The sequence below is a fragment of the Cydia fagiglandana genome, chromosome 11 (assembly GCF_963556715.1).
Source record: "Cydia fagiglandana chromosome 11, ilCydFagi1.1, whole genome shotgun sequence".
NCBI classification, from domain to species: Eukaryota; Metazoa; Arthropoda; class Insecta; order Lepidoptera; family Tortricidae; genus Cydia; species Cydia fagiglandana.
In genome coordinates this window covers 10,086,201-10,112,394 of record NC_085942.1, presented here as the reverse complement: position 1 = coordinate 10,112,394, position 26,194 = coordinate 10,086,201, and the positions used below count along the sequence as shown (strand labels likewise).

General features: G+C 38.9%; 2 protein-coding genes across 2 annotated transcripts in view; one reads left to right on the top strand and one right to left on the bottom strand.

Moving 5' to 3' along the window:
* The window catches only part of LOC134668980 (dehydrogenase/reductase SDR family member 4), a 206,094-nt gene that overhangs the window by 132,865 nt on the left and 47,035 nt on the right, over positions 1 to 26,194 (top strand). The gene's annotated exons all lie outside the window — the stretch shown is intronic.
* Positions 400 to 25,267, bottom strand: LOC134668910 (uncharacterized). Its single transcript, XM_063526413.1, has 8 exons — positions 24,839 to 25,267; positions 13,266 to 13,368; positions 7,215 to 7,346; positions 3,626 to 3,854; positions 2,783 to 2,929; positions 1,365 to 1,522; positions 1,084 to 1,135; positions 400 to 1,002 (listed from the first exon to the last, which is right to left on the bottom strand). Exons 1-8 carry the CDS (start codon positions 24,911 to 24,913, stop codon positions 795 to 797), a joined length of 1,104 nt encoding a protein of 367 aa, XP_063382483.1. The 5' UTR covers positions 24,914 to 25,267; the 3' UTR covers positions 400 to 794.

Below are 26,194 nucleotides of genomic sequence, written 5' to 3'. Positions count from 1 at the left end.
GCAGTTGGCCCAGGGGGACCCAAAACTTAAAAAGAAATCTATATTAGGTATACCTTGACCTCGCGAATATTTCATTATATATTCAGTTTTATTGTGAATTAGTTTAGTTAAATATTATTATTTTGTTTATGCTGTTATTATCATTTTTATTAGATTTGATGCCTTATGCCTTTGATATTTATGAAATTCGCTTATCAGTCTTTTATAATAAATATATTTATTTAATAATACTTTATCTTAGTAAAAATTAAAACAATTAATTAGATAGGCACACCAAACACCTCTATTTGTTTGATACTAATGTTGCAAATAAAACTTGACTTGAAAGTCTAAAAAAATTGTTTACAGGTATGAACCGCATGAAGTAGGTGTATGGTGATAAATTGATAATCGTCTAATATCAAAGTTAAACTATTTCACACCAGGGTCGTGTTAGTATTTTAATATAATTACCAAGTAGTCTTAATGTCGTAAAACAGCCGAAGTAAGGGTTTCTACTGTAGGTTTCTAAAACTAACACACATTACTAGATACGTAGGCAGCGGCGACGCACCGGCGCGGCGATCCTCCCGCTGCAGCCAACATTCAACAGTCGTAAACAGTCACAAACACACGTCTATACTATAGAAAATCTGCCTTCACTTCTCGGGGGCACATCGAAAACCGTGTAAATTATGTAAGTACAATAAAACTCAAATCCTTGTATAACTCTTAAAAAAATATCAACAAGGTTCGCTGGGCGCGGAAGTGTCGGAGGTGTCGACAGTCTCGGAGCTCCGAGACGGTGTTAGATCTCATTGGTCGGGCGGGGGCTCGGCCTCGGGCTCGATGGTGATGCGCGTGTCCTCGACGGAGGGCGACAGCGGGCACGGCGTCACCACGAGCCGCGGCGACGGCGGCGGCGACGGCTGCGTCGGCAGCGGCGCGCTACTCGCCCGGGTCTCCACTTCCACTGACAGCCGCGTATCGTCGGGTTTGCTCATTTCTTCCGATTCATTCATTCTGAAAGAAATGTTACCAAATTAATCGTTTTCAGGTACTTAATCAAATAATTGTTAACCAGTGTTACTAAAAAGATCTTACTTTGTTAGTGCATCATCTATTCCGTTGACGTTTAGAGCACTTTCTGCCGGAGCTGTAACAAAATTAAAATATCTTTTTTTCTGACTACTCAACAACATTTTCGGCACCTTATCAACTTCCTAGTACTTAACAATCGCAAATACTGTTTTGCACTAAAAATAATGCTTTATTAATTTATTAATCTCTCAACAGCAATGAGTCAATGACAGAGAACCCGGTGTTTTTGGCTGATACTGCATTACACTTGTATGAATCCATAGGGGAAATTAGTATAGACTCACTGTGTCCGGCGTCGTCCCGCAAGCGCTGCTGGCGCGCGAGCGGGCGGCGGCGCGTGTTGTCGCGCACGCGCAGCGTCACGCCGGCGCACGCGCCGCTCGCGTGCAGATCCAGCGCCAGCGACGACTGCGACCCGCACTCAGACTCCGCTGCGCTCGCACTACGCATGTTACTTTTGTATGTACACTAAGTTTATCACGAAAAATAAATGATTTATGATTTATGATTTATGTAATGGGGATCACATAACAAACAGGAGTTACAAGTACCTACAGAAGACGAACTAATTTTAATATATTTGATAATTATTTTTATTTTCGCATCTACATATCGTCGGGTGACAAGCAAAAGTCACTAAGTACTAACAAAAAGTAACAAATGCACTTTATTACACTTGTAACACAGTTTATTGTCCAATAATTTCAATGGTGTTAGTTAGTGACTTTTGCTTGTCACCCAACGATATTAACGCCTTGCATTGTCAGTCTTTCTAGTACTATACATACATACAACACTTTTTTTTCATTAGAAAAATCTCTAATAATTGTAAAATAAGCTTGATTAATTCATAATTATTCTCATTATCATTACCTTATACAAAACAATCAGTCACTGATTATTTGATTAATTACCTATTTATGGTGGTCCCATACTTACTGGCTGTTATAAAATGTTATATAACATTTTTGTATAACATCATGTCGTCCCTGTCACACTATGTTATACAAAGCTCACAAACTTTTTCAGAAATTCATGTGCTGAATTATATTTAGGTACATAACATTTACATGCCCTTTGCTTTGGTATTCTTAACAGTCACATGCTGTCCGGTCCCTATGAACTTTCTAGATATTTATTTTCTAGTATTATTTTAGTAAATTTATTTATATTTGAATGCTCTGAATACCTACGAAGTTGCCTAGCACAACATGATTTTTGCATATTAAGGTGGCATCAAATTCTAATGAAAGCTATCAGCAACAAAACACATAGAAACTTATGCGTTTATGACGATTCACATCCTGACACGGCGATCTTGGTTTCCTTTCATATTTCTTTCCTAAATCACTGCAATATTTACAAACCCGTGACGTCACATACGGACGCCATGACACTAATAAAAATGCAATTAATGATGTTAAAACTTATGAGTATACCTAGCTGAAATATTGTGTTTTTCGGAATCAATACAAGAGTACCGACATCTAAAGGCTACTTGGTAGGTACCTACTTGTTACGAAATGTGTCGGGGTTCGGGTGGCTTTGGCAGATCGCGGTGTCAGTGTGTGAATTGCTTAAATTTCACAAAGCCATGTTTAATGAAGTGAAGTGGAGATTAGAAGTCCATGCAAATACTATTAAATATTGAAACCACGGTGTGGACACAATCGTGTGGAGACTTAAATGAAATGGGAGGTACCTGACGGCGGAGTGTGGCGGCTCGTCGACGGACAGCGCGTAGCGGCGCAGCGGACGGCGCAAGGCTGAGATGGGCACGGCGCGCGCGCCGCCGCCGCGCAAGTCCGGCGCCGACCCGAACCGGGCCCGGCCCTTTTTCTCAGCGGTTCTGTGCCACATACACTCTACCCTACTATGACGGGTTTTATGCTCTACGTGATACGGAGCAGGAAAGGAACAAAGATCTGTATGTATTACCAGTACTTATTGACTTATCATCCCCTAAAATATCTTTAAGCTCAGAGGATGTACTTTCTTGAATCTCAAAACATTTAGATACCTATTAAGTAGCTTAGCTAAATCTAAGTAGCTAAGCCATCATTTCAAAACTAATAAACATACGTGCTCGCGATTAAGTCCTGCTTAAGTTTTAAAATTATCTAATGCAGCCAGTTAAAAAGATTTCAATAATGTTACGAAAATAGTGGAATACATTGAGATCGTTGGACAGGCATGAGCTTACTGCTGGCTTCAATACGGATAAGCAACTAAAATTTGGGTTTGTTCATGATTAAGGACGGTAGCAAATTTGCTTTGTAGGGATATGTATAAATTGCGTAGTTTGTTGCTTTACGTTTTTATGGAATCTCTTGCGTATTTTTTAATTTGAGTATGTATGTTCTACGCAGTTCATACATAGCCGTTGAGAAAGAAGCGAATACCTTAATAAAATTTGATGGGTAACTCCTAATTTATTTTATAGAACTGAAAAACTTTGGGTAGGTAACTTTAATTCAAACCAGAATAAACTTGTTCTATAGAAGTAATGAGTACCCCGGCATGTATGATCAACGCTTGAATGTACCTAGTGGAATGCGGCGGGCGATGCCTGAAGACCGGCGCGAGCGGCAACGAGTGCGGCAGCGGCAGAACGTGCGGCAGGCGGTAGACGCCGAGCTGGTCGAGCCGCGCGGGCGCGCACGGGCCTCGGCGCGGTACGGGCCGCGGCAGCGCCTGCGGCCGCGCCGGCGTCACTTTTGCCGCGCTGTCGCGCGCCTCAAACGTCATCACGCACGCTGCCACTACTATGAAGCCTGACAACAATGGTAGTAAATTGCATTGTTTACTACAAAATTGGAGAGGCAAAGTAAAACTTGATTTAAATAAGTAAAAAAAACTAATCTTGATTTGATATTGATTTCATGCCCCACGGCGCGATTCGGGCAGTGAATTAGAGATTAATTAGATACGATATAGTAAAGATATGTGTCGTCCCACGTGTAAAGGTACCTCATGGTGGTTGGCGCTTATGCTATTATTAACGCCGCTCCAATATTATTGTGGCGCTATGCAAGGTAAGCGCCAGCCACCATAAGGTACCCTTTTCCGTGGAACGTCACATATCTTTACTTTCATATCTAGTGAATCTCTAATTCATTTCCCGAATCGCGGCGCCAGCCGCCACAAGGTACCTTTTGCAGTGGAACGTCACATATCTTGACTATTTCATATCTAATGAATCTCTAATTCATTTCCCGTATCGAGCCGCCAATGTTCAGGTTGATTCACTTGATTCACGAATGCTGGCGGGAATGGAATGAAGCATGTATCAGTACGAGTTTTATTTGGTTTTAGCCACTCAAAATCTACGTATGTATCCTTCCTAACTCGACAGTACGATGACCCAGTTACAAAAATAACAACACAATACGAGTATGCATTCGTGACAATAGACGGGAGAGCATCTTTGCAAACAATACCTTAGATTTTACTAGCGTTTCCATTGTCTGATTCACACTCTGAAGACAGGTCATATGATATGTATATTTGTATCTATAGGTATGTATTTCACCCTTAAATATATCAGTGAACTAACTTTTTCATACACAACATTATACGTGTTTCATCCAATAATGTAACGCTTTGCAGTGGCGGATTTGCAGTATTTGCCGCCCTAGGCCCTAGGCCCTGTAGCCGCCCCTTTCTCAGCACCATATTATATCATATTGAGTACATTTTGAGTTATTTCTTGTTATCATTAGCGAATTTTTTGTCACAATTTGCCGCCCCTAAATATCTTGCCGCCCTAGGCCCGGGCCTACTTAACCTTAGGGCAAATCCGCCACTGATGCTTTGTTTTATTACTTCTACGAATTCAGTGAACGCAGGTGAGCCTTCAGCTTTTGCGTTACCACTTTTACGTTACCTTACCTTACTTACATGTACGAGTATATTATGTACTTATTTACTAGTATTACCGTAATATTATTGTTTATTCACAAACACCACACAAGCTTACAGTATACAGTAGAATCCGTTTATTATGACTCCGCTTATACTGACCAACCGCTTAGTATGACGTAATTACTGTGCGAAGTTTGGTTTTCATATAAAATTCCTTTGCACCTAATGCATCACATTGTATTAAGTTATGTTCCTAGGGTTAGCTACTTCTTTTAAGTCTCGCCGTCATGTACATTTTATCTTAGTTTGACTACCATTTCATATGTATCTCTCAGTTACTTAAAGGTTAGCTGGAAGAGATCCCTTAACGGGATAAGTTCGCCTTTGTACACATTTATTGTATTCTCTCTGTGTTATGTACTTGTTTTGTGCAATAAAGTGTTTACTACTATTACTACTAAAATTCTTTGTGATAAATTCGGATAAAATGACTTCGCTTATAGTGACAAACCGCTTACTATGACCTAAAAATCCTATTTCCATGAAATTATGTCCGGTTATACTGACACATTCGCTGGTTTTCGTGGCCGTCACCACGTCTTTCCCTGCGAGGACTTTTGGTGCGTTCGTGGCGTGTAAGGTATTTTAGTTTTAACAAGTTGATATTTGTTACAAGTTTAATAAAACTCATTTCTCACAAAGGAATTTGAGATTAATTTGGAAAACATAACAAAAATAAGAAGTTGTACAAGTATGTTTTATACGAGTATGACATCCGCTTAGTATGACGTGTTTGTCACTTCCCTTCGATGTCATTATAAGCGGATTCTACTGTATACCAGAACGCTTACATGCTGCATAATAGAATTTATAAAGAATTTACAATAATTATATATTTACACAAAACGTTAAACATCACAATCTACAATCACAATCGTATGGTACGCGCTACGGCGTAGCACTTCGTAGTCAAGCTGCGGTTACAATGAGGGTTAGGCAACGTACTCATAATAGACAGACGCATACATTCAAAAACGTTAAATGTATAATATAACAAGTTATACATTTTGGCGTGTTCATGTTCACAGTCTATAAATATGATACTAATTTTATTTAATTAAAATTTTCGTGATCCTCAGGTGAGCTAAGTGGTCCAAGCAAGACACACTGTGATAGTAATATTTACTTATTTGATACCAATAAGTCACTAGGCGATCGGGCTTTACAGATGTGAGATCACGTCTCATAATAATTCCAATTAAATAAACTTAATTAACTATTAAATAATAAAGAATATACTATTAATTAGCTATACTCTCGCAGCAAATCTTTTTAAAACAGTATCTTTGCATTATTATTATTATTAAAAATAAATATATTAGGTTTTCGTTAAAATTACAAATTATAATTTCTTATTTTGTTACCTCTGTTCTCTATTTTAGAATTTTTTTTATGTTTAACTTGGTCACTCACAGAGAATCAGAAGTCAAAACTGAAGGTTTGCCAACGCGCTATGGAGCGCAGCATTTTAGGTGTTAAAAGGATCGATCGCATTCGGAACACCACGCTGCGCTCCAAAACTCGCATTGCTGACGTTGGCAAAAAAAACATCAAGCTCAAATGGAACTGGGCTTTCCACGTCTATCGCATGCATCCGGATAGGTGGGCTAACATAGCCACCTAGTGGATGCCGACGAAGAACGTGGGCGGGGCAGGCCCAGGCGGAGATGGCGGGACGACTTTGTTTGACGCCTTCCTTTACAACTGGCCGGAGGAAGCGCTAAATCGGGAGTCATGGAGAACCAGGGGAGAGGCCTTTGCCCAGCAGTGGGACACACAAATAGGCTAAGAAAAAAAAGAAAATACCATAGAGGTACAATAATATAGATATAGAGATGACACGGGGGAGGGGCCAAACGACCGAACGAGATGCACTTATGGAAATTTCAGTAGGAGTAGCAGAGAAAGCGGTATCATTGCTTGTCCTTGTCACAGTCTCACTTTTTGTTTGTCCCCCCACCAAAAATTTAGTCTGGTTTATGGTGGGCAACAAATAAGCCGACCGAATTACGTAGATTGTTTTTGGTATGTTGTCAGGAATGTTAAAACGTGTTTTTAATATTGTCGCTTTGCGTATGTTTTGTCCCTCACGAAGGCACGCGTATAGCTCATCTATGTAATACTAGGTCTATGGAAAATACGGGAAATATTGAGTACTTACTTAACTTACACTCAATATTTCCCGTGGCGATATTTCAAATGATACTGACCTCCGAATCCCATGACGATGGGTCCGGCATACGATAGGTTGTTGAGGTGGAAGCCTCTCGCCTCGTCCTTGACGGAGATGGTGGCGTTGCCGCGCACCTCCTGGTCTACTGACAATGTGTCAGCGTAGTACCCTGTAGCAAATAATATCCACGCTATTTCATTATGTTCAAAATCGCTTCTTGTACAATGCAGCCGGAGCATTCAGAGTGCCGTATTTGAACTTTAAGATATTCACAAGAGACGACACGTACTAGATCCATTCTAGATACGTTATAGTTTAGATATCAACTAGTTCTCTTTTGCAGCGCGATTCGGGCAACCAATGTCACTTTTATGTTAGATAGAGTAAGATATCTATTAGATGTGAATTGGATCTCTAAGTCATATCCTGTGGAAATCGTTCAAGAGTATCTCCAGAATCGAACAAATGTCAAATTTGACAGGTTAGATCTTAAACATATCGTTATCGTATCTTGGTGATATCTAAAAGATACGGCCTTGATCCGACTCGCAGTCGGCGCGATTCGGGAAATGAATTAGAGATGCACTTGCACTAGATATGAAATGGTAAAGATATGTGTCGTTTCACGGCAAATGGCGGTTTGGCGCTTACGCTATTATTAACGCTGCTCCAATATTATTGTGGCCATCAGGTACCTTGTGCCATGGAACGTCACATATCTTTATTAAATTATTATTTCATATCTATAGTGTATCTCTAATTCATTTCCCGAATCGCGCCGAGTGTATCCTGTGTGCTGTTGCGAATAATTGCGAGCGATCGAACTCTGTATCTAAACAGAACAATTATTTTTTTATTTATTTCAAAAAGTAGACATAATTTCTAAATTTTAATAAAACGTTATTTTATTTTAGTGTTTCCTACTGGACTATTTTTTGCAGAAAGCGTGAAATGTGACATCGCATTCAGTAAATTAGAATCTACAATTTAGGTCACATGATTTGGATTTGGTACCAGTGTGGTTAACGTATTAATGTTGACCTACAATAATCATATATGCAAACCGTAATTAAAACGTCATCCGCGCGCCGAGATGAACCAAATATAACCAAAACATAACTAGCCTCATATCACGACACATTACTAATTAAAACGCTCGTATGTGTGCAGCATCAGTATGGCGGCCGGAAGCAGCAAGCCGGAAGTGTCAGCGCCGGAACCCGCTCACTGGCAGGAAGCACCCCCCACGTCACGTTTGTGGGACAACGCCGAAGTGTTACAATTCCGGTTGTCTGTCTAATTTGTAAACGCGGTGTGGTTAATGGGTAGAATGTGCCGGGTTTATTTATGAGTCGATCACTTAACTATAATAACATGCTTAATTATAAGTAATATAGAATGAAGTGGTTAAAAAGGGATTTGGTTTTTAGATTTTTTACGGGATGCTCTGAAAAAGTGGTTTTAGGGTTCCGTACCAAAAAGGTACAAAAGGAACCCTTATGGTGCGACTCTGTCTCTCCGCGTCCGTTTGTCACTGTTGTATGCGTTTTAAGCATGTGTGAGTGATCGTGTTAATGTATGCATGTATGTGTCAAAATCAGTCACAAATAAATCTTCAAACAGTCCACACGTCTCTCATTAAGAAAAATCCCTACATACAAATATCAACCTTATTATAAAGAACATTTGAAAATACAGAAGTCTACAAAACATTACCTGAAAAATTTGAAGACTATGATACTTTACCTGATTTACTGAAGTCCATTGTTTATGCCAGAAGACTCTTGACGTACCTGAAAGAGAAAACTACAAACACGGAAAAGACAATAACAACACAAGAATTAGAAAAGGCACTACTAGTATGTATAAAGGCTGTGCAAGCCGAATATTTCAATGAAGACATAGAAAGCTTAAAAACAAGAAAAAGAGTAAGCACTAAGAGCAAATTAAGAACTTTAAACCCTTACCTTGACGAAAACGATATCCTCAGGGTGGGCGGTAGATTATGCCATTCTGAGTTAGACGAAGAACGAAAGCATCCTATCATTTTATGCAAGTGTCACTTTACATACCTCATCATGCACGACGCCCACCGAAGAACCTTACATGGGCGATATCAGCTGACCCTGAATTATATAAGGTCGAAGTACTGGATCTTAAGAGTAAAAGGATTGCTAACAACTTACCTCAGAAAATGCCTCAAATGTGCAAGACATAACGCTGCGACTAGAGATCAGCTGATGGGAGATTTGCCGAAACAAAGAGTAACACCTGCCAAGCCCTTTTTGAATAGCGGTGTTGATTTTGCCGGACCTTATCAAATTTTGATGTCTAAAGGTCGAGGTGCTAAAACATGTAAGGCCTATATAGCAATTTTCATATGCATGGCCACCAAGGCTATACACCTCGAATTGGTGAGCGACCTAACATCTGAAGCATTCATCGGTTCTTTTCGAAGATTCGTTGCACGACGGGGCCGCTGTGCTCATATCTGGAGTGATCAAGGCCGTAACTTCGTGGGTGCTAGCAAGGAGCTCGCTGACAGTTGGCAAGAGGCAAAACTTGAGTTTGACGGAGAAATTGCAGAAAAACTAGCCCTCGATGGTACGCAATGGTATTTTGTGCCAGCCTATAGTCCTACGTTCGGCGGATTATGGGAGGCTGGCGTCCGCTCAATGAAGTACCACCTGAAACGAATCCTCAACACGCTTTCGTGAGACTCTTCTTAGTATCTGTAGTGTCTATCTCCCAAAATGCCTTTAACATGTCGTCTACGTCGACCTGATGATGCATCACAACTATGGTTTCTTGTAAAGTGTCTGCTGTGCCTTCTACATCTCCGAATATTATCCAACCTAGGCTTGTTTCTTGGGCGCATGGAGTGCCAGGTGGACCTTTCTTAACCTTTACTTCTAGTATTTGTGCATACACTTTTACGCCAAGTAGCATGTCTACTCGCCCTGGCTGGTGGAACTTAGGATCAGCCAGAGTGAGTCCTTGTATGTGTGACCAGGCTTGTGGGTCATACTTAATCTTCCTTGATGGTAGTTGTGATGTGAGCTTTGAGGGCATTATATAAGCCTTGACATCTAGCTGGAAACTGTCATCTTGATTTGACAGTACTTGAACATGTGCTACGCTGTTGATCTTGATCTGGAGGTCGCCGACACCGGTAACCGTTCCTCTCACTGGTGACCTCTTGACTCGCAGAGCTTGTGCTGCGCGTTCACTTAAAAAGCTTGATTCTGACCCTGGGTCAATTAAACAACGAAGGGGAGTCACGTGACCTTCGTCGTCCTTTATAGATATCATTGCAGTAGCTAGCAGACCCTTGGATTTCTTGCAGGCAAAGTTACACGAAATTTCCACCTCTTCTACTTCTTCATCATTCTGCGGGTCTTCTTCGTGGTGTGTCAGCTGACTGTGGTGAGCTTGAGTTTTCACTGACTCCTTATTCTGCTCTTGGTGTATCATGGTGTGATGCCTCTTCTTGCATATACGACATGAAAAGGAAAGACGACATCGTGATGCAGAATGTCCAGGCAGGAGACAGTTGAAACATAATTTAGTTTTTTTTCACATAGTCAATTCTCTCCACAGGTGACATTTTCGTGAACTCTTGACAGTGACATAAAGTGTGTTCATCCCTACATAAAATACAGCTCTTCGATGGTGTTGATACGTGGTAAGACTTTTCCTTAAGTGTCTTTGCTTCTTTAGGTACGGTAGCAGTGACAGGGTTAACCAGTTCTAACGTGCGAAACTTCGACTCGAGATACTTCTTTAATTCAGACCACTTGGGCAACTGGTCAGCATTTAAACTGTAGGCATGTTCCTCCCAATCCTTATGAGTTTCGTTGTCGAGTCGATTCACCACCAGGTATATTATGAACGGATCCCACTGGTTTATATTCACGTGAAGATTTTGTAAATCATTCAAACATTGTGTCGTAGTGTCGAGTAGATGTTTTATTTGACTAGATGTTTGCGTAGTAATCTTCTTTTGATTAAACAATCTCTTCAAAAGGGAGTTCACAATTAACCTCTTATTACCATACCTTTGCTTTAAAGTATCCCACGCTAAATCATAATTTTGTTCTGTAATTGTAACATGCTTCAATAAGGCAGCGGCTTCACCGGCGATACTTGACTTTAAATAGTGCAGTTTCTGAACCTTACTAAGACTCGTGTTGTTATGTACTAACGACGTAAATAAATCGTGAAACGTCGGCCACTCTTCATAGTTATTAGAAAACACAGGTAAAACAATAGCAGGTAACTTGACATGTTGTTGTACAGCTTCAAACATCGTGATATCCAGCGAACTTGTTCCTTGAACATGTGTGGGAGCGGCAACAGCGAGCGCGTCCTTGATATCACCTTGTAAACATAGGTATAACTCCTCCACGATATAATAATCTTCCTTAAGAAAGTACTGCATCTCGCCGCGCTCCTGCATTGTAGTATTCTGTACCAGCTGTTTATGCGCCGATGTAAATGTTTTCCAATAAGCGTCGATACACTGTGTTCGAGATTCTAAGTAGCCCTTAGTTAAACGTTGTTTGGGACATTTCTTCAAATTAGTTTCAGTTTTCTTCAATAATACCGCTGTATCCTCCAAAACACGAATTAACTGTTCGTTAGTACTCATATTGCAGTATTTACTTGTCCATTCACGTAAACAACACGATAACACAACTTAATAATCTTCACTTATTTAATTTGTCATAATTTCCTTATAATTCGCAACTGCAGATAGCAACTATAGGCTCAGGAATGCGGTCCTCTATTGTTCTCGCCGGCCGGCTGGACTTCACTTATCGGTTCCTCCTCCGGTTCGATGTCGACCAAATGTTCTTTATAATAAGGTTGATATTTGTATGTAGGGATTTTTCTTAATGAGAGACGTGTGGACTGTTTGAAGATTTATTTGTGACTGATTTTGACACATACATGCATACATTAACACGATCACTCACACATGCTTAAAACGCATACAACAGTCACATTGCTAAATATCTTGAAGAGAACTACTTAAAACTTTCGATTTTATATTTAGAATAGTAATGAAAAACGCTAACCCAAACACATATTGAAAGTTTTATTTTTTAATTTATTTTTATTTACTATGCAATATTTACTATGAAGAGGGGGCAATTTTATAGTTTGTTTATTAGGTCAAGTGCGGTATCCTTTGTGTCGGAAGCCGGTGTTACTCGAAGGCGGTATCATTTGAAAGGTTGACATTATAATTATCATACATTATAATGTTACAGGAAAAATATAATCACACATCTATCTTAATATTTTTTTTTTTTATCAAAAAGCATTTTAAACTTTTATTTACAATACCTAGGTACTTGAAATTTCTATGGTAGGTATTACAAGAAAACATCTTATTTCAAATACTTAAATATAACATTGTTGAATTCGGTTCACATATCCTTGAAAAACCAAAATACATATTATAGGTTGCGCAAATTGGTTAGCCAATTTGCCGATAGATGACAATTATGCTTAGTTTACTTCTGATAAAAAGTCTTTCGTGTTTTTTTATAGTACCATGATAATATTGAATAATTGAACGTTTGTACGGAACCCTCGGTGCGCCAATTAAACGAACTCGCACTTGACCGGTTTTTTTTACAGTCAATACCTAAGTGCCTCGTTAGCGCGACCATTAGGCCTCCATTTCAGGTCATTTATTTTTACAGCTTGAGACGAGAGACATCGCTAATTGTGTGACATGGGTGGGATGGGTGTGTAGCCAACATGCACATCGTTTGCGCTCCTGTCTCATGGGTGTGAAACTCCTGACTTCGGCCAAACTCTACTCCGCTCGGCTCAGCATTGCTCCGAAGCAGTGCTTGAATTTTGACAACCTAGACGAAAGGGATATTGCCATATATTAGAAAGGGACAGCATGATTCGACCCTGAACCGCTGTCAAACTTTTTGTAGGAAATTTCTTTTCTGTACGGCAATACTGTTACTTATCCTATGGGCGAAGTAATATTGGAAGAGTGCGAAGAGTAATATTGGCGTTGGAGTGGCCTGGAATAGAGGGTTAAAAGAGTAGACTCTCTCACCTATGACGGCCATGGCAGCACCCAGCAGCATAAGCAGCAGCCCAGCGGACAGCGCGCGGCACGCGTGCCATAGACACTGCGAGCTCATTTTCCCGCGAACCACCTGGAAAAAAGTTACAAAGCATCTTTTAACCAACTTAAAAAAGGAGGTTATTATAGGAACTTTATGGCCGGACAAAACTGCAAAACGATGGAAGTGATCTTTTCCCCAAAATCGTTAATTCCGCGTAGCAAAATTTCCATTCGCATTTTTCGCACTCGAATTTCTACCCATACATAGCGTTTTTTTATCATTCGCTTGTTTCTCTATTCTCAAATTATCGCAACATTTTTATTTCTTCCGCTATAATTTTCTTATAATTAATACAAACATCATGAAGCAATACCGGGTGTGGCCTGTAAGATGAGCAAAAAATTTAACTGTAGGCTATACTCCTCATACTGATCAACATTAATTCAGCGACTTTTAAAAATAACTTGTGGTTTGATTTTTAATACAATTTAAAGTTTATTCTAAGACGCAATGTGTTAAGTACAAGCAACGTCAATGATATGGCGTGGCGAAGGCGTCAATTGAAGATAATATTTATTTTGTATGAAAAATAGGGAGTCTAAATCCTTCATTATTTTTAAAAGTTCTTGACTAAAAGTGTCACCGTTTGAGGAGTACAATCTATGTTTTAATTATTTGCTCGTGTTACAGGCCACACCCGCAATGGCATTATTTCCATGTCAAATATTGGCTTATAAAAATTTTATGTCGCATAAAATAAGTTTTTGGCAAAAATTTAATTTTTGATACAAGCTTTTATCGCTGACCGTACTTTTCTTACGACAGACAACTAACACTCATCGAGACAATTCTAAAAACCCCTAACAAAATTAGGTTGCGTTATTTCATCACAGAGTTCCTATGACCACCTCCTGTCTCCATCACCAGATCAGTTCGACAGTACCATATTATTGTATTGTCACCAGAACTACCTATACATACAACTGCCAATTTTCATGACGCTACGATCCTTGGAAGATGGTTAAATTAGTTACCTTAGATTCCATTACATAGTTACATACAGGTCGAAAGTTCAGGGCCACCTGTCTCCATCATCAGATCAGTTCGACAGTACCATATTATTGTATTGTCATCAGATCAGTTCGACAGTACCATATTATTGTATTGTCATCAGAACTACATACAGCTGCCAATTTTCATGACGCTACGATCCTTGGAAGATGGTTAAATTAGTTACTTTAGATTCTATTACATAGTTAGTTACATACAGTAAGGCTATGATGGTCGACTGGATAAATGATATGGCTGTATAAATGATGATAAAACTGACATTTTATCCAGTTTTTATTGATTTGTCGTCTTTTCCACTTTTGACAGCGATAGTCGTTAAATGATTAACTGCATAACATGGTCGTTGGATAATATGTCATTTGTCTACATTTCCACCTTAAACTTAGTGGATAAGTGGATAAGTTAAATGATATAAATGCCACTTGTCTAGATTTATACAGTTTTATAACATTCATACCGTTTTGTCCACTTGGACAACAATACACGGTAAATGGCTACGATTGTTGGATAATTAGACATATAGTCGATTTTTGACGGCTAGCCTTTGATTAATTTATCGTAGTGCTCACTGGGTCACGATAAGCGCAGTTAAGAAGCTGTGATTAGTCTTAACTTAATTGATTCATTTGTGTTACGAAAAATAACTATGTAAATTGTATTGTTTGTATTTTATTGTACTTAAATCGTACACATATAAGTCTATAGCATTCGCTAACAGCTAACACACTTTCATGCATCTTACTTAAATAGAAATGGCTTAACTGTGGTAACACAATGGAATCAATTAACTTTGGACTAATTACAGGTGCTTAACTATGTACAAATTGTTTGCATTTCACTCATAAGTCATAAGTGCTCTTGTGGTGAAAAATGCAATTTCTTGAAGTTAAAATATCAGTAGGTAAGTATCTGTTTTTTTTTCTTAATAATTGTATATATTATATACAATTTGAACTTTGAATTAAATTTGAATTTACATATAACATTATCAATACGTACATCATTTCTTCTTGGCAGCTGCTGCTATCGAAGAAAAATAGCATAGAGAACTCCAACGACGGGCCATTAAGGGCTACATGCAACCCATTTGATATGCCCAGCGAGGAGTTTCGGCACATTATAGAGTGTGCAAAGAATTGGCACTCTATTTGTGTGCCAAACTCGACGCTGACCTCAAGCCTCAACATGGTGATGGATTGCCAGCACATTTTAAAGTAAAGATACTCGTATTATGTTGCACTATTCCTCAAATCATTATTGTCACCTTATTTAATAACGACATACCAACTTACAACTCTTTGATTTAGGTTCTAACATCACTGCATCTACTGGCTGACGGTAGTTACCAAAGAGGAACTGGACCATGGAGACCTGAGAGGAACTGGACTGGAAGACCATGGAGAAGAAGTAGGAATAGTTGAAGTTGAAGAAGTTAGAGAAGTTGAAGGTGAAGAAGTTGGAGAAGTCGAAGTTGAAAAACTTGAAAAAGTTGGAGAATTTGAAGTTGAAGAAGTTAAATAAGTTGGAGAAGTTTAAGTTGAAGATCAACAAGATGAAGATGTTGGAGAAGTTGAAGAAGGTTAGGAAGATAAAGAAGTTGGAGAAGTTAAAAGTTGCTTTTTATTTATTCTCCATACAAACTTCCACCCCCATGTCATCTCTTTTTCACCCTTAAAGGTAGGTATGGCTAATAAAATTGGTCACAAATACATAAACATTATTTATCTCTTACGAACTTTTAAATGATAAAAGGCAAGTCCCATTTCAAGAAATTATTGAACCCCTATACAAATTTCCACCCCTTGTTTACACCCTTAAGGGATGATTTCGGGGATAAAAACTATTCTATATCCTTCCTCACAACTCAAACTATCACCATACCAAATTTCAATTTAAATCGGTTCAGCGGTTATTGATTGCCCATACAAACTTCCATCCCCCATTTCGCCCCCTTAAGGGGTGAGTTCTGAGATAAAAAGTATCCTATGTCCTTCCCCGGGAGTCAAACTATCTCCGTACCAAATTTTAACTAAATTCTGCACCAGCGCCGGTCCTACACCGGGACAGTTCCTATTGACAATGTTTGTTGTGCAGTTGTTGTTAAGTCCTCATACAAAATTCCACCCCTTTAAGGCATGAAATACGGGCCTACTCGTATTTTTTACATGTTTATGCAAGTAACTGACGGTCTTTCCACCGCTATACAACCGGCTGACGGTTTTTTTATTTATAATAGCATCTAAACTATCATCTGGCAAAGTATCAGGCGATGATTGAAAAAAAAAAATTACATGTTCATGTGATCAACTGACGGTCTTTCCACAGCGATACAACCGGCTGTCAATTTTTTAATTCACGATAGCATCTAAGAAACTATCATCTCAGACAAAGTATTAAGCGGGAGGCGATGACTGACGATATTTGCTCCTGCCGCAACATATAGGACTAGTATAAGGTGACGCTTACGGGAAAGGGGCTGTGACCCTCGCTCTGGTTCTTTCCTTGTCCAACAAATATCACTGGCCATTTAGCGAGGTAATGCCGCCAGTATTTTAGGCACATTACGTCCGGGGTATAATCAGAGTGGGGGGTAATATTGTATTTGTTAAGTCATTTAGTTTTACTTATTACTAGAAGATGTACATATTATTCGCTGGGTCGGAGAACCACGCATCGATCGCAACGCGCACCGTGGCCCAAAAAGAAACTTTCGGCAGACCAACTGTCACTTTTTACTAGCGAGGTTTACCTACGTATCTGTGTATTTAAAGTAATAATAATAAATAAAGCACCAGCTTCCATTATTAACTTTAATGCTGACTCTCCCTTCAATTCCAACATGTAACGGCAAAGGATTACACCTAATTTTCTTTGCAGGTGCAAACATTTCTTCAAAGTAGGTATTTCCCTTTTGAGTTATTTTCTTTGGCGAACTGTCTGGCACTAGGTCTGCCCAATTGCTGCTTTTCACTGGTTTTTGGGAAGTTTTCTTAGGAGTTGATGTAGTACATCAGAGCCGCGATATGTTTACTCCTAACGTACACACAATCACATTTTCCACTCGTAACTAGAATAGTAGAAAACTAGAATCAATTTGTAAAAAATAAATTATTTCTTTACTTTCTATTACATTAATGGATCATAATATTATGTATGTACTACGTCAAAGATTGCAAAAACAGAAAAAAACAGCTTAAATTCAAGGACGTTTGTCACTGAAGCTGAGTGAAGCTTGACGAATTAGGTACACGAGCTTCAATGGTGTGGCTCTTATGATCTTCATATTTGATTTCTTTTAGGTACATCTTGCACATGTTAAGCCAAAACTTATTATTATCCTTTTGGAAAAACACGAAAAGTCTGCATTATTAACGACACTACTTACAGTCATATCTATCTAATACCTTTAAACGAGCAATTTTTGGATATTTATTTATTTATATGTATATGACGGAGGGTACCATCAGCATGGGGTATTTACACAGGATGGCGGGTGGGCGTAGTATCTCAATGTATTACTTCACAGCTAACTCAGTATGCTACCAGTGCATGAAATAAACTTTCGGACTTGTTAACCATACTAGTGCCTACTAAAATATCTAGTCGCTATTGGGATGTACTTGGATTGCACTCAAAATAAAAGGATCGCATAAAATCGTTCAAGTCTTTATTCAAATCAAGCTAGGCCGGCTCCAACCGTACACCTCTGACCTGAGAAGATTTAGCCCTTTATGGGACCGGCAACAAACTCAGCGGGACACATCTTTTCAAAACAACACATAACACATCCTTTCTTTATTTCACAAAAGTAACACTTGGAATAAAACTTGGAATAAATCAAAATAACACTTGGAATAAAACAATTAGCTAAATGGTTAAAGAACGTTGGATTCTATAAGCTTTCAGAATAATCCTTCAGGTATAAGCCTTCAAGAACGTGGCGAATTAGGCACGAGGTTGGCTAACGTCCGATCTCTAGCGCGGTCCGATCAAGTCTGATTACGGAGCCTCACCGCTCCCGCCTTTTAAGTCGAGCAGGCACACCTGCTCGACCGGTCCACCAACATAACGACAAAACTACCAACTCGTGCCTACCTTCACCCAAGAGAACCCTCTTGACGTTCCAAAGCCTTCTACCTGTCATTTTAGTTCAACAATACGCCAATAGATGGCGTTACTCTCTACGCAACATTATGAATTTCGTTACAACCCAGTAATACGTAGCCAAACATTGCTAATCGACTTTATACAGGCGTCTTTAACTATGAACTGTAACGCTGCAATACGTCCTTCTGGAGTCACGCTCCGACACGGCCGTCCTGCGGTACACCCGTCCTCGTGTGTGGGTGTATGCATTTGCTTCTGAAACAAGATACACAGCACAGTATCATATCGCTCGGTCACTCCTGACCAACAATTTGGGTCTCATTCATCATCGAATAAAATCAATGATCACATGTGATTCTTATTGCTCGGCTAACCTGACCAATTATACGGTCGGGGTAGATAAAACAAAAACAGGGTCACCAAAGACAGTCTTTCAATTAATCTAGATCTAATGATCGCAACAGCAATGGTACAAATGTACTGTGTCTAAATTACACTCGTTAAGTCTATAAAGCTCACAATGACTACCATCATCATGAACTCGTGTTCGGACCACCATCCGGTCATCTCGCAATGCTACACTCACAATGACCACCATCATCATGAATGCATGACCGGACCACCATCCAATCATCTCACAATGCTACACTCACAATGACCACCATCATCATGAATGCACGACCGGACCACCATCCGATCGTCTAGCAATGCTACACTCACAATGACCACCATCATCATGAATGCACGACCGGACCACCATCCGGTCATCTAGCAATGCTACACTCACAATGACCACCATCATCATGAATGCACGACCGGACCGCCATCCGATCATCTAGCAATGCTACACTCACAATGACCACCATCATCATGAATGCACGACCGGACCGCCATCCGATCATCTAGCAATGCTACACTCACAATGACCACCATCATCATGAATGCATGACCGGACCACCATCCGATCATCTCGTAATGCTACACTCAGCAACACCAGCCGATGACACAGACCAAATGCACGCCACCACGTGTGGCCGCACAGCAACGGAAAAGAACATAAAAATCTACTTCCGGTGTTTTACGCCTACGTCTACGCTTGGTAAGTGTAATCTGACTGACTGTAATTGAGCATTATGAACTGCACGATCACACATTTTAACCATTACAACTACAATAGACAGTAACTTCGCTCGGTTATTCTGACCGTGCGCACTTGAGACCTTGTGACAATGTGTATTGAAACTCACAACTCCAAATGATCGCATTTAATCTCTATTCAAATGGTATACCAACTATACCATACACATTAAATTTCAACATCCATTGTCACAAAATTATCTTAAATCAACATCAAATAGCGCCGCACCAACGGCTCATCTTACTTTCGCTTTCTACTTTAGCTTTAAACAAAAACTCGCTCAAGAATTCTAAACAGAAGTAAAACAACTCAAAATAATCCCAACAAAATGTGAACTGCTCACCAGATTGTCCAGGTGTCTAAATCAAAGGTTGTGATGGTGAAAACCAACCCAAGCACGAAGGCTGATGCTTTTCGCCTTGCAGTTGCCGTTACTGTGGCAGATGGCGAGATGCACGATGTGGTTTATCGTAGCTGGCTCTTACTGTAATCATCATTTGTACGGTATCAGGTTTATCATGTATGCAGGTTATACTCCAAGATTTGTGAAATGCCCTAGTAGCGCACACAAAAGGCATGTTACCAATGGATACAGGACTTTAAAAAACTCAGAATATGATTTAAACTTCAATGAGTGTGTTTTATCTTATTCCATGAACAAACACGTGTTCCTAAAATGAGTAAAAAGGTAAAAGGGCCAATACGAAAAGTGACAGCTAATTAGTTACGTTCGACTGTTATGCTTCGCCATTACACTCAAAATAAAAATCACTAATAAACAATCAGAACGAAACCTGTCCTTTTATTTCCAAATCTCCATCACAGAAAATTCTGCACAGCTGCTTCTGTGTTACAGGCGTGATGGCATCTGTAAGTTGTCTCTGCTCAGGTTGCAGCACACTGTAACATTAATTTTCACATGCGTAGCTCATGTTTTCAAAGTAAGCACGATTTGTTATCTATCACGGCATTACGGGCAATTACTTGTCGCAGCTTATTAATTACAAAACGATACAAAGGATGTCATAATTCTTAATAGAACATTTTCTACCAGTTCATTTCTATTTTCATTAAAAATCCATTTTTGAGGGTAGATTCACAAGTAAGCGATGAAATAATATCACGTCGTGATAGTCGATAGTTGGTTTTAATTAAGAATATGGATTTCACAACAAAATAACTCAAGATCACTTTGATTTACATGGATTATAAAAAAACAATTATAAAGAAACGTGGCGATACCAGAGATAACGTCACGTCACGACTGCTCTGTTCGACTGTCTCAATCATAATTCACAATTTCACAATAATTCACATCAAATAACATAATGAACTGCACTCACCTTTCAATTTAGGTTAGACACGTGAGCTTACCATTACCACGTGTCTCGATGTAGGTCACCAAAAACACACCGTAAATACACCGCACTCCCACGTGGCTCTGTAAGCAATACATGAGACTCGGCATCCCACTTCTGATGACGGATGAGCACCAGGCAGCACGGGTGTTTACACAGGATGGCGGGTGGGCGTAGTATCTCAATGTATTACTTCACAGCTAACTCAGTATGCTACCAGTGCATGAAATAAACTTTCGGACTTGTTAACCATACTAGTGCCTACTAAAATATCTAGTCGCTATTGGGATGTACTTGGATTGCACTCAAAATAAAAGGATCGCATAAAATCGTTCAAGTCTTTATTCAAATCAAGCTAGGCCGGCTCCAACCGTACACCTCTGACCTGAGAAGATTTAGCCCTTTATGGGACCGGCAACAAACTCAGCGGGACACATCTTTTCAAAACAACACATAACACATCCTTTCTTTATTTCACAAAAGTAACACTTGGAATAAAACTTGGAATAAATCAAAATAACACTTGGAATAAAACAATTAGCTAAATGGTTAAAGAACGTTGGATTCTATAAGCTTTCAGAATAATCCTTCAGGTATAAGCCTTCAAGAACGTGGCGAATTAGGCACGAGGTTGGCTAACGTCCGATCTCTAGCGCGGTCCGATCAAGTCTGATTACGGAGCCTCACCGCTCCCGCCTTTTAAGTCGAGCAGGCACACCTGCTCGACCGGTCCACCAACATAACGACAAAACTACCAACTCGTGCCTACCTTCACCCAAGAGAACCCTCTTGACGTTCCAAAGCCTTCTACCTGTCATTTTAGTTCAACAATACGCCAATAGATGGCGTTACTCTCTACGCAACATTATGAATTTCGTTACAACCCAGTAATACGTAGCCAAACATTGCTAATCGACTTTATACAGGCGTCTTTAACTATGAACTGTAACGCTGCAATACGTCCTTCTGGAGTCACGCTCCGACATATATATATTTCGGGGATCTCGGAAACGGCTCTAACGATTTCGATGAAATTTGCTATATGGGGGTTTTCGGGGGCGAAAAATTGATCTAGCTAGGTTTTTATATGTTTTCCGAGCATATCTCGGTCTTCCAGATATTTAGTTACCTATATGAAATGCATTACTTATTCGATTTTTATTTCTTTACTTCTCGTAAAGTCAGCCATGAGAAAGTCCGTGTGTGTACTACCTGAAATTTATTGATTGTGCCATTTATGCCATTTTAGAGGGGAATGAAGGTTTACATGTTCGAATAGAATATATGTAAATTACAATATCTCATTGAAATTATTTGTTCTCTTCGTAATGACAGCCAGCCATGTGACATTTCAAAGTCCGCTGTCATATCGCACCCAGCGAATAGGTTGTTTTATTTTCAAATAAACGATTTCTTTTTCTAAACTGCAACATTCCTAACTGTAGGTACATCGGTGGACCTTATTTCAAAAGGCATAAAGTCCACCGATGTGCAGTTAACAGTGTGTGTGATTGTATAATTCGGCCGTGCTTATAATAAGAGCAATAGAGTCAGACCAAGAAAAGTCTGCAGCGGATTTGATAGCCCACGCAGTGCAAGTGTTATTTTAAACGTCAAACTTCTATGAAATTATGACGTATAAATAACACTTGCACTGCGTGGGCTATCAAATCCGCTGCACACTTTTCTTGGTCCGACTCTAACTCATTTTGAAGTGTCATTCAATTGGATACTTTGTACTTGTACAATAGTAGATTTCAAAATGAGTTACTGCTCTTAATAAGCACGGCAGTATTATTTATTTGATTTTGACAGATTACCGTATTTTAGGTTAATAAGGTCGACTACTGTCCTTAAAATTTTGTATGACATTACAAGCAAATATCAGCAATCGTGAATTAAGTATTGTAGCCGAGTCTACTTTAGTCCGATAATATATTAGCTTATTTCAAAGACTATGAATTCTAAGTACTAGAAATAAAGTAGATTTTGCGACATGATAAAGACGGTTAAATTTGAGGCGATGGAATAAGAGATTCACTTTAAAAAAAACCTTATATAAACTCAATTAGAATCTATATTTCAAAATCTTAAACCATCCAATAACTTTTAACTATCAATGCCACATGTGCATAAGTGGTGTGTGCGGCATGTCATTTAGCCAACTATTCATTAAAATACGCTTTAAGTAAACTTGTTTAGAATTGATTTTTCAAAAGCTCATACTATGGATAAATTTAACTGTCAATGACATATCTAGATAAGTGGTAGAATGTGGTTTAACCATCTTTTCTTTAAAAACACCTTAAGTCATCGACTATAAATATGATTTTTCAAAATCTCACAACATGTCACGCTATCATTAGTCACATATACGTTAACCTCGCGAACTATTAATTAAAATACGCTTTAAGTAAACTTGTTTAGAATTGATTTTTCAAAAGCTCAAATCATGGATAAGTTTTAACTCTCAATGACATATGTGGATAAGTGGTAGAATGTGATTTAACCATCTTTTCTTTAATATACACCTTAAGTCATCGAGTTTAAAATAGATTTTTATAAACCTCAAAACATATCACGCTATCATTAGCCACTTATACGTTATCCTCGCGACTTTTTACCGAATTATATCATTTATCAGATAGTCGTCATATCATGCATTAAATGATTAATGATATGGTGACATAACCATCATAGCCCTCCAGGTCGACTTAATAAAAGCTTGTTAAAAATAGTGACAAATTGTATAGTGTCAAAAGTGAATTTAGTCTTTCACCAACATTTTATTTGGCCCTAATTATGGAAGAAATTTTGTTAAACTTTGTATTAAAAGTATTTACTTACCAATCCTAATTATAAAAAAATAATAATTACCTATATCCGTAAAAATAAAATGGAATCAAGTGATTCCTTTTAAATACTTTAAAATGTGCCAGCCATAAATGCTACAAATAATACAAAAATCTAACTTTTAAGGTGGTTCGCTTTCCATACAAAAAACAATTGCGTTTCATTAAGTAATACACACTATTACTACATAAATATGTGCGCATCTATCTACATTCGATTTTTTTTTCGCGGTTTCTGTATAAAACAAAGTTTTACTATCAATTTAGCGCAAATAAACATTCGAAAGTAGATAGATGCACACATACTTATTTATTTAGTAATAGCGTGTAATTATTTAAGGCAATTGTTTTTTGTATGGAAAGCGAACCACTTTAACGTATGTTTAACGAAGCGAAAATAAGCTTAGGTTAGGTTCTCGTGCATAGATAGGTACTTGTTTATGAGTCGAACACAAAGCGACAGCATTCCCATTCATCCTCAACGATATCTAAACGTATTCAAGAACTGCGTGCGCAACAAGTTTAGGACAACTGTTGAGTCAGTGTCAGTTAAGGATGAGCTACTCAAAGAACTTAATGAGCTAGAAGCTCTTTCGTTTTGGTGTTATGCATGTATTTTAATCTTAAAGTAGTATTATTGACACGTAGTTACTCGGATTGTAATATTTGCGCTCACGTATACAGTCAGCCATCATCTGATTGATAGAGTCGAAAAGTGGTAGACCACTTTCTTGGCTGACCGTACAAATGTGTCTAAGTACCTTAATTAATAAGTATCTAGATACTCAGGCAAATTCCATAACTAAAGTAAGTATAATATCCTAGTTCAATCAATAGTTTATATGTAGATATAAAGCTCTAATAATCGCTGAATATACACTTCACTTAAGAAAATTAAATTGACAACAAAGGATTTTCTGAGAGTAGGTTTGCATTTGCGAATTTAGGCAGCATTGGGGTTGTTTGGGAAGGTTTTCAGGTGGTGGTGAGGATTTAAATGATAACTGAGAGACATGAAACGGTTTTGTGTGTACCTGGACGTTCCAGGTGGCCCCTGAGGCAGGGTGGGCCCTCCGCAAGGGCCCCGTTACACTCCGCGCTCGCCGCATGTCGACTGCCGCGCGCTTCGAATCTCGGGGTGCGCACGCATCCAGCCTCTTTGCTCCATCCCTCCTCTTAGAGCTACTCTGCTCGTGTTTATTGAAATACCACAGCTCGTTCTACATCGCTCATTTGCGCATTTTCGCATACGTTTCATGCGGCCTAATCGTACATGGGGGAGAGTGCGTGTCATCGCGCAATGAACATCGAACGTTGCCTCACTCACGGTCGGTCTTCAGCGTTGAGAGTAGGCCGCCCACTCAAACTTGATATATATTTGGCAATTATAGCTATCGATCTCGTATTTGTTTGGCATGCCTTTGTTATTAAGCGGATTGCTGACCTCTGATTAAACCTTAGCTCGAAGTCGAAAACTCAGGAATACTCAGGATTCGAATCGATACAGTCCTTCGAGAAAGACGTCAAGATTGCTAATTAAATTTAAGGCAACCGTATGAACCTTTTGCACCTTACGAGTAACCCTATGGTGTGGGGTATCGTTGGATAAGTTATTCCAAACGAATAGGGGTCTTCAATAATATTTTTTTCATAAAGTGAATATTTTCGAAAATAATCATTCCGAAAGAAAAAAATGTGTAGTCCCTTTAACTTTTTAAGCATGGGTCCAAAATATGAAAACTATAGCGAACATAATCAGTTACCCCGTTTTAAGTTATTACACAGCAGAATATCCAAGTCGCAAAATGTGCAGGCTACGTAAAATGAGCAGATCGCAAAATGTGCAAATCTCATAATGAGAAGATCGCAAAATGTGCAGATCTTATAATGAGCAGATCGCAAAATGTGCAGATCTCATAATGAGCAGATCTCATAATGAGCAGATCTCATAATGAGCAGATCTCATAATGAGGGGTCATCCATTAATTACGTCACACAAATTTCTAGGTTTTTTTACCCCTCCCCCCCTCCTTGTCACACTTGGTCACATTTGGCAAACCCCTCCCCCCTAGTGTGACGTCACATTTTTTCTACGAAATCGGCAAATCGAATTAAGTAAGTACCTAAGTATTATTAATATTTTTTCAAAATATTTTTGACGATATAAATATTCGTAATTTTATAACCCAAAACTGCTTAGGAAAGAAAATTAAACGAATAAAAACGATTATCGTTTTAAAAACTTGTTATTTAAATGTACAGCGAATAAAATAATTTAAAAAAATTTTCGGTTACTGATGAAGTTAAAGTGACGACATAAAGTTTGTGTCTCCCCCCTCCCCCATGTCACAATATGTCACATTTTCTTGACCCCCTCCCTCCCCCTAAAC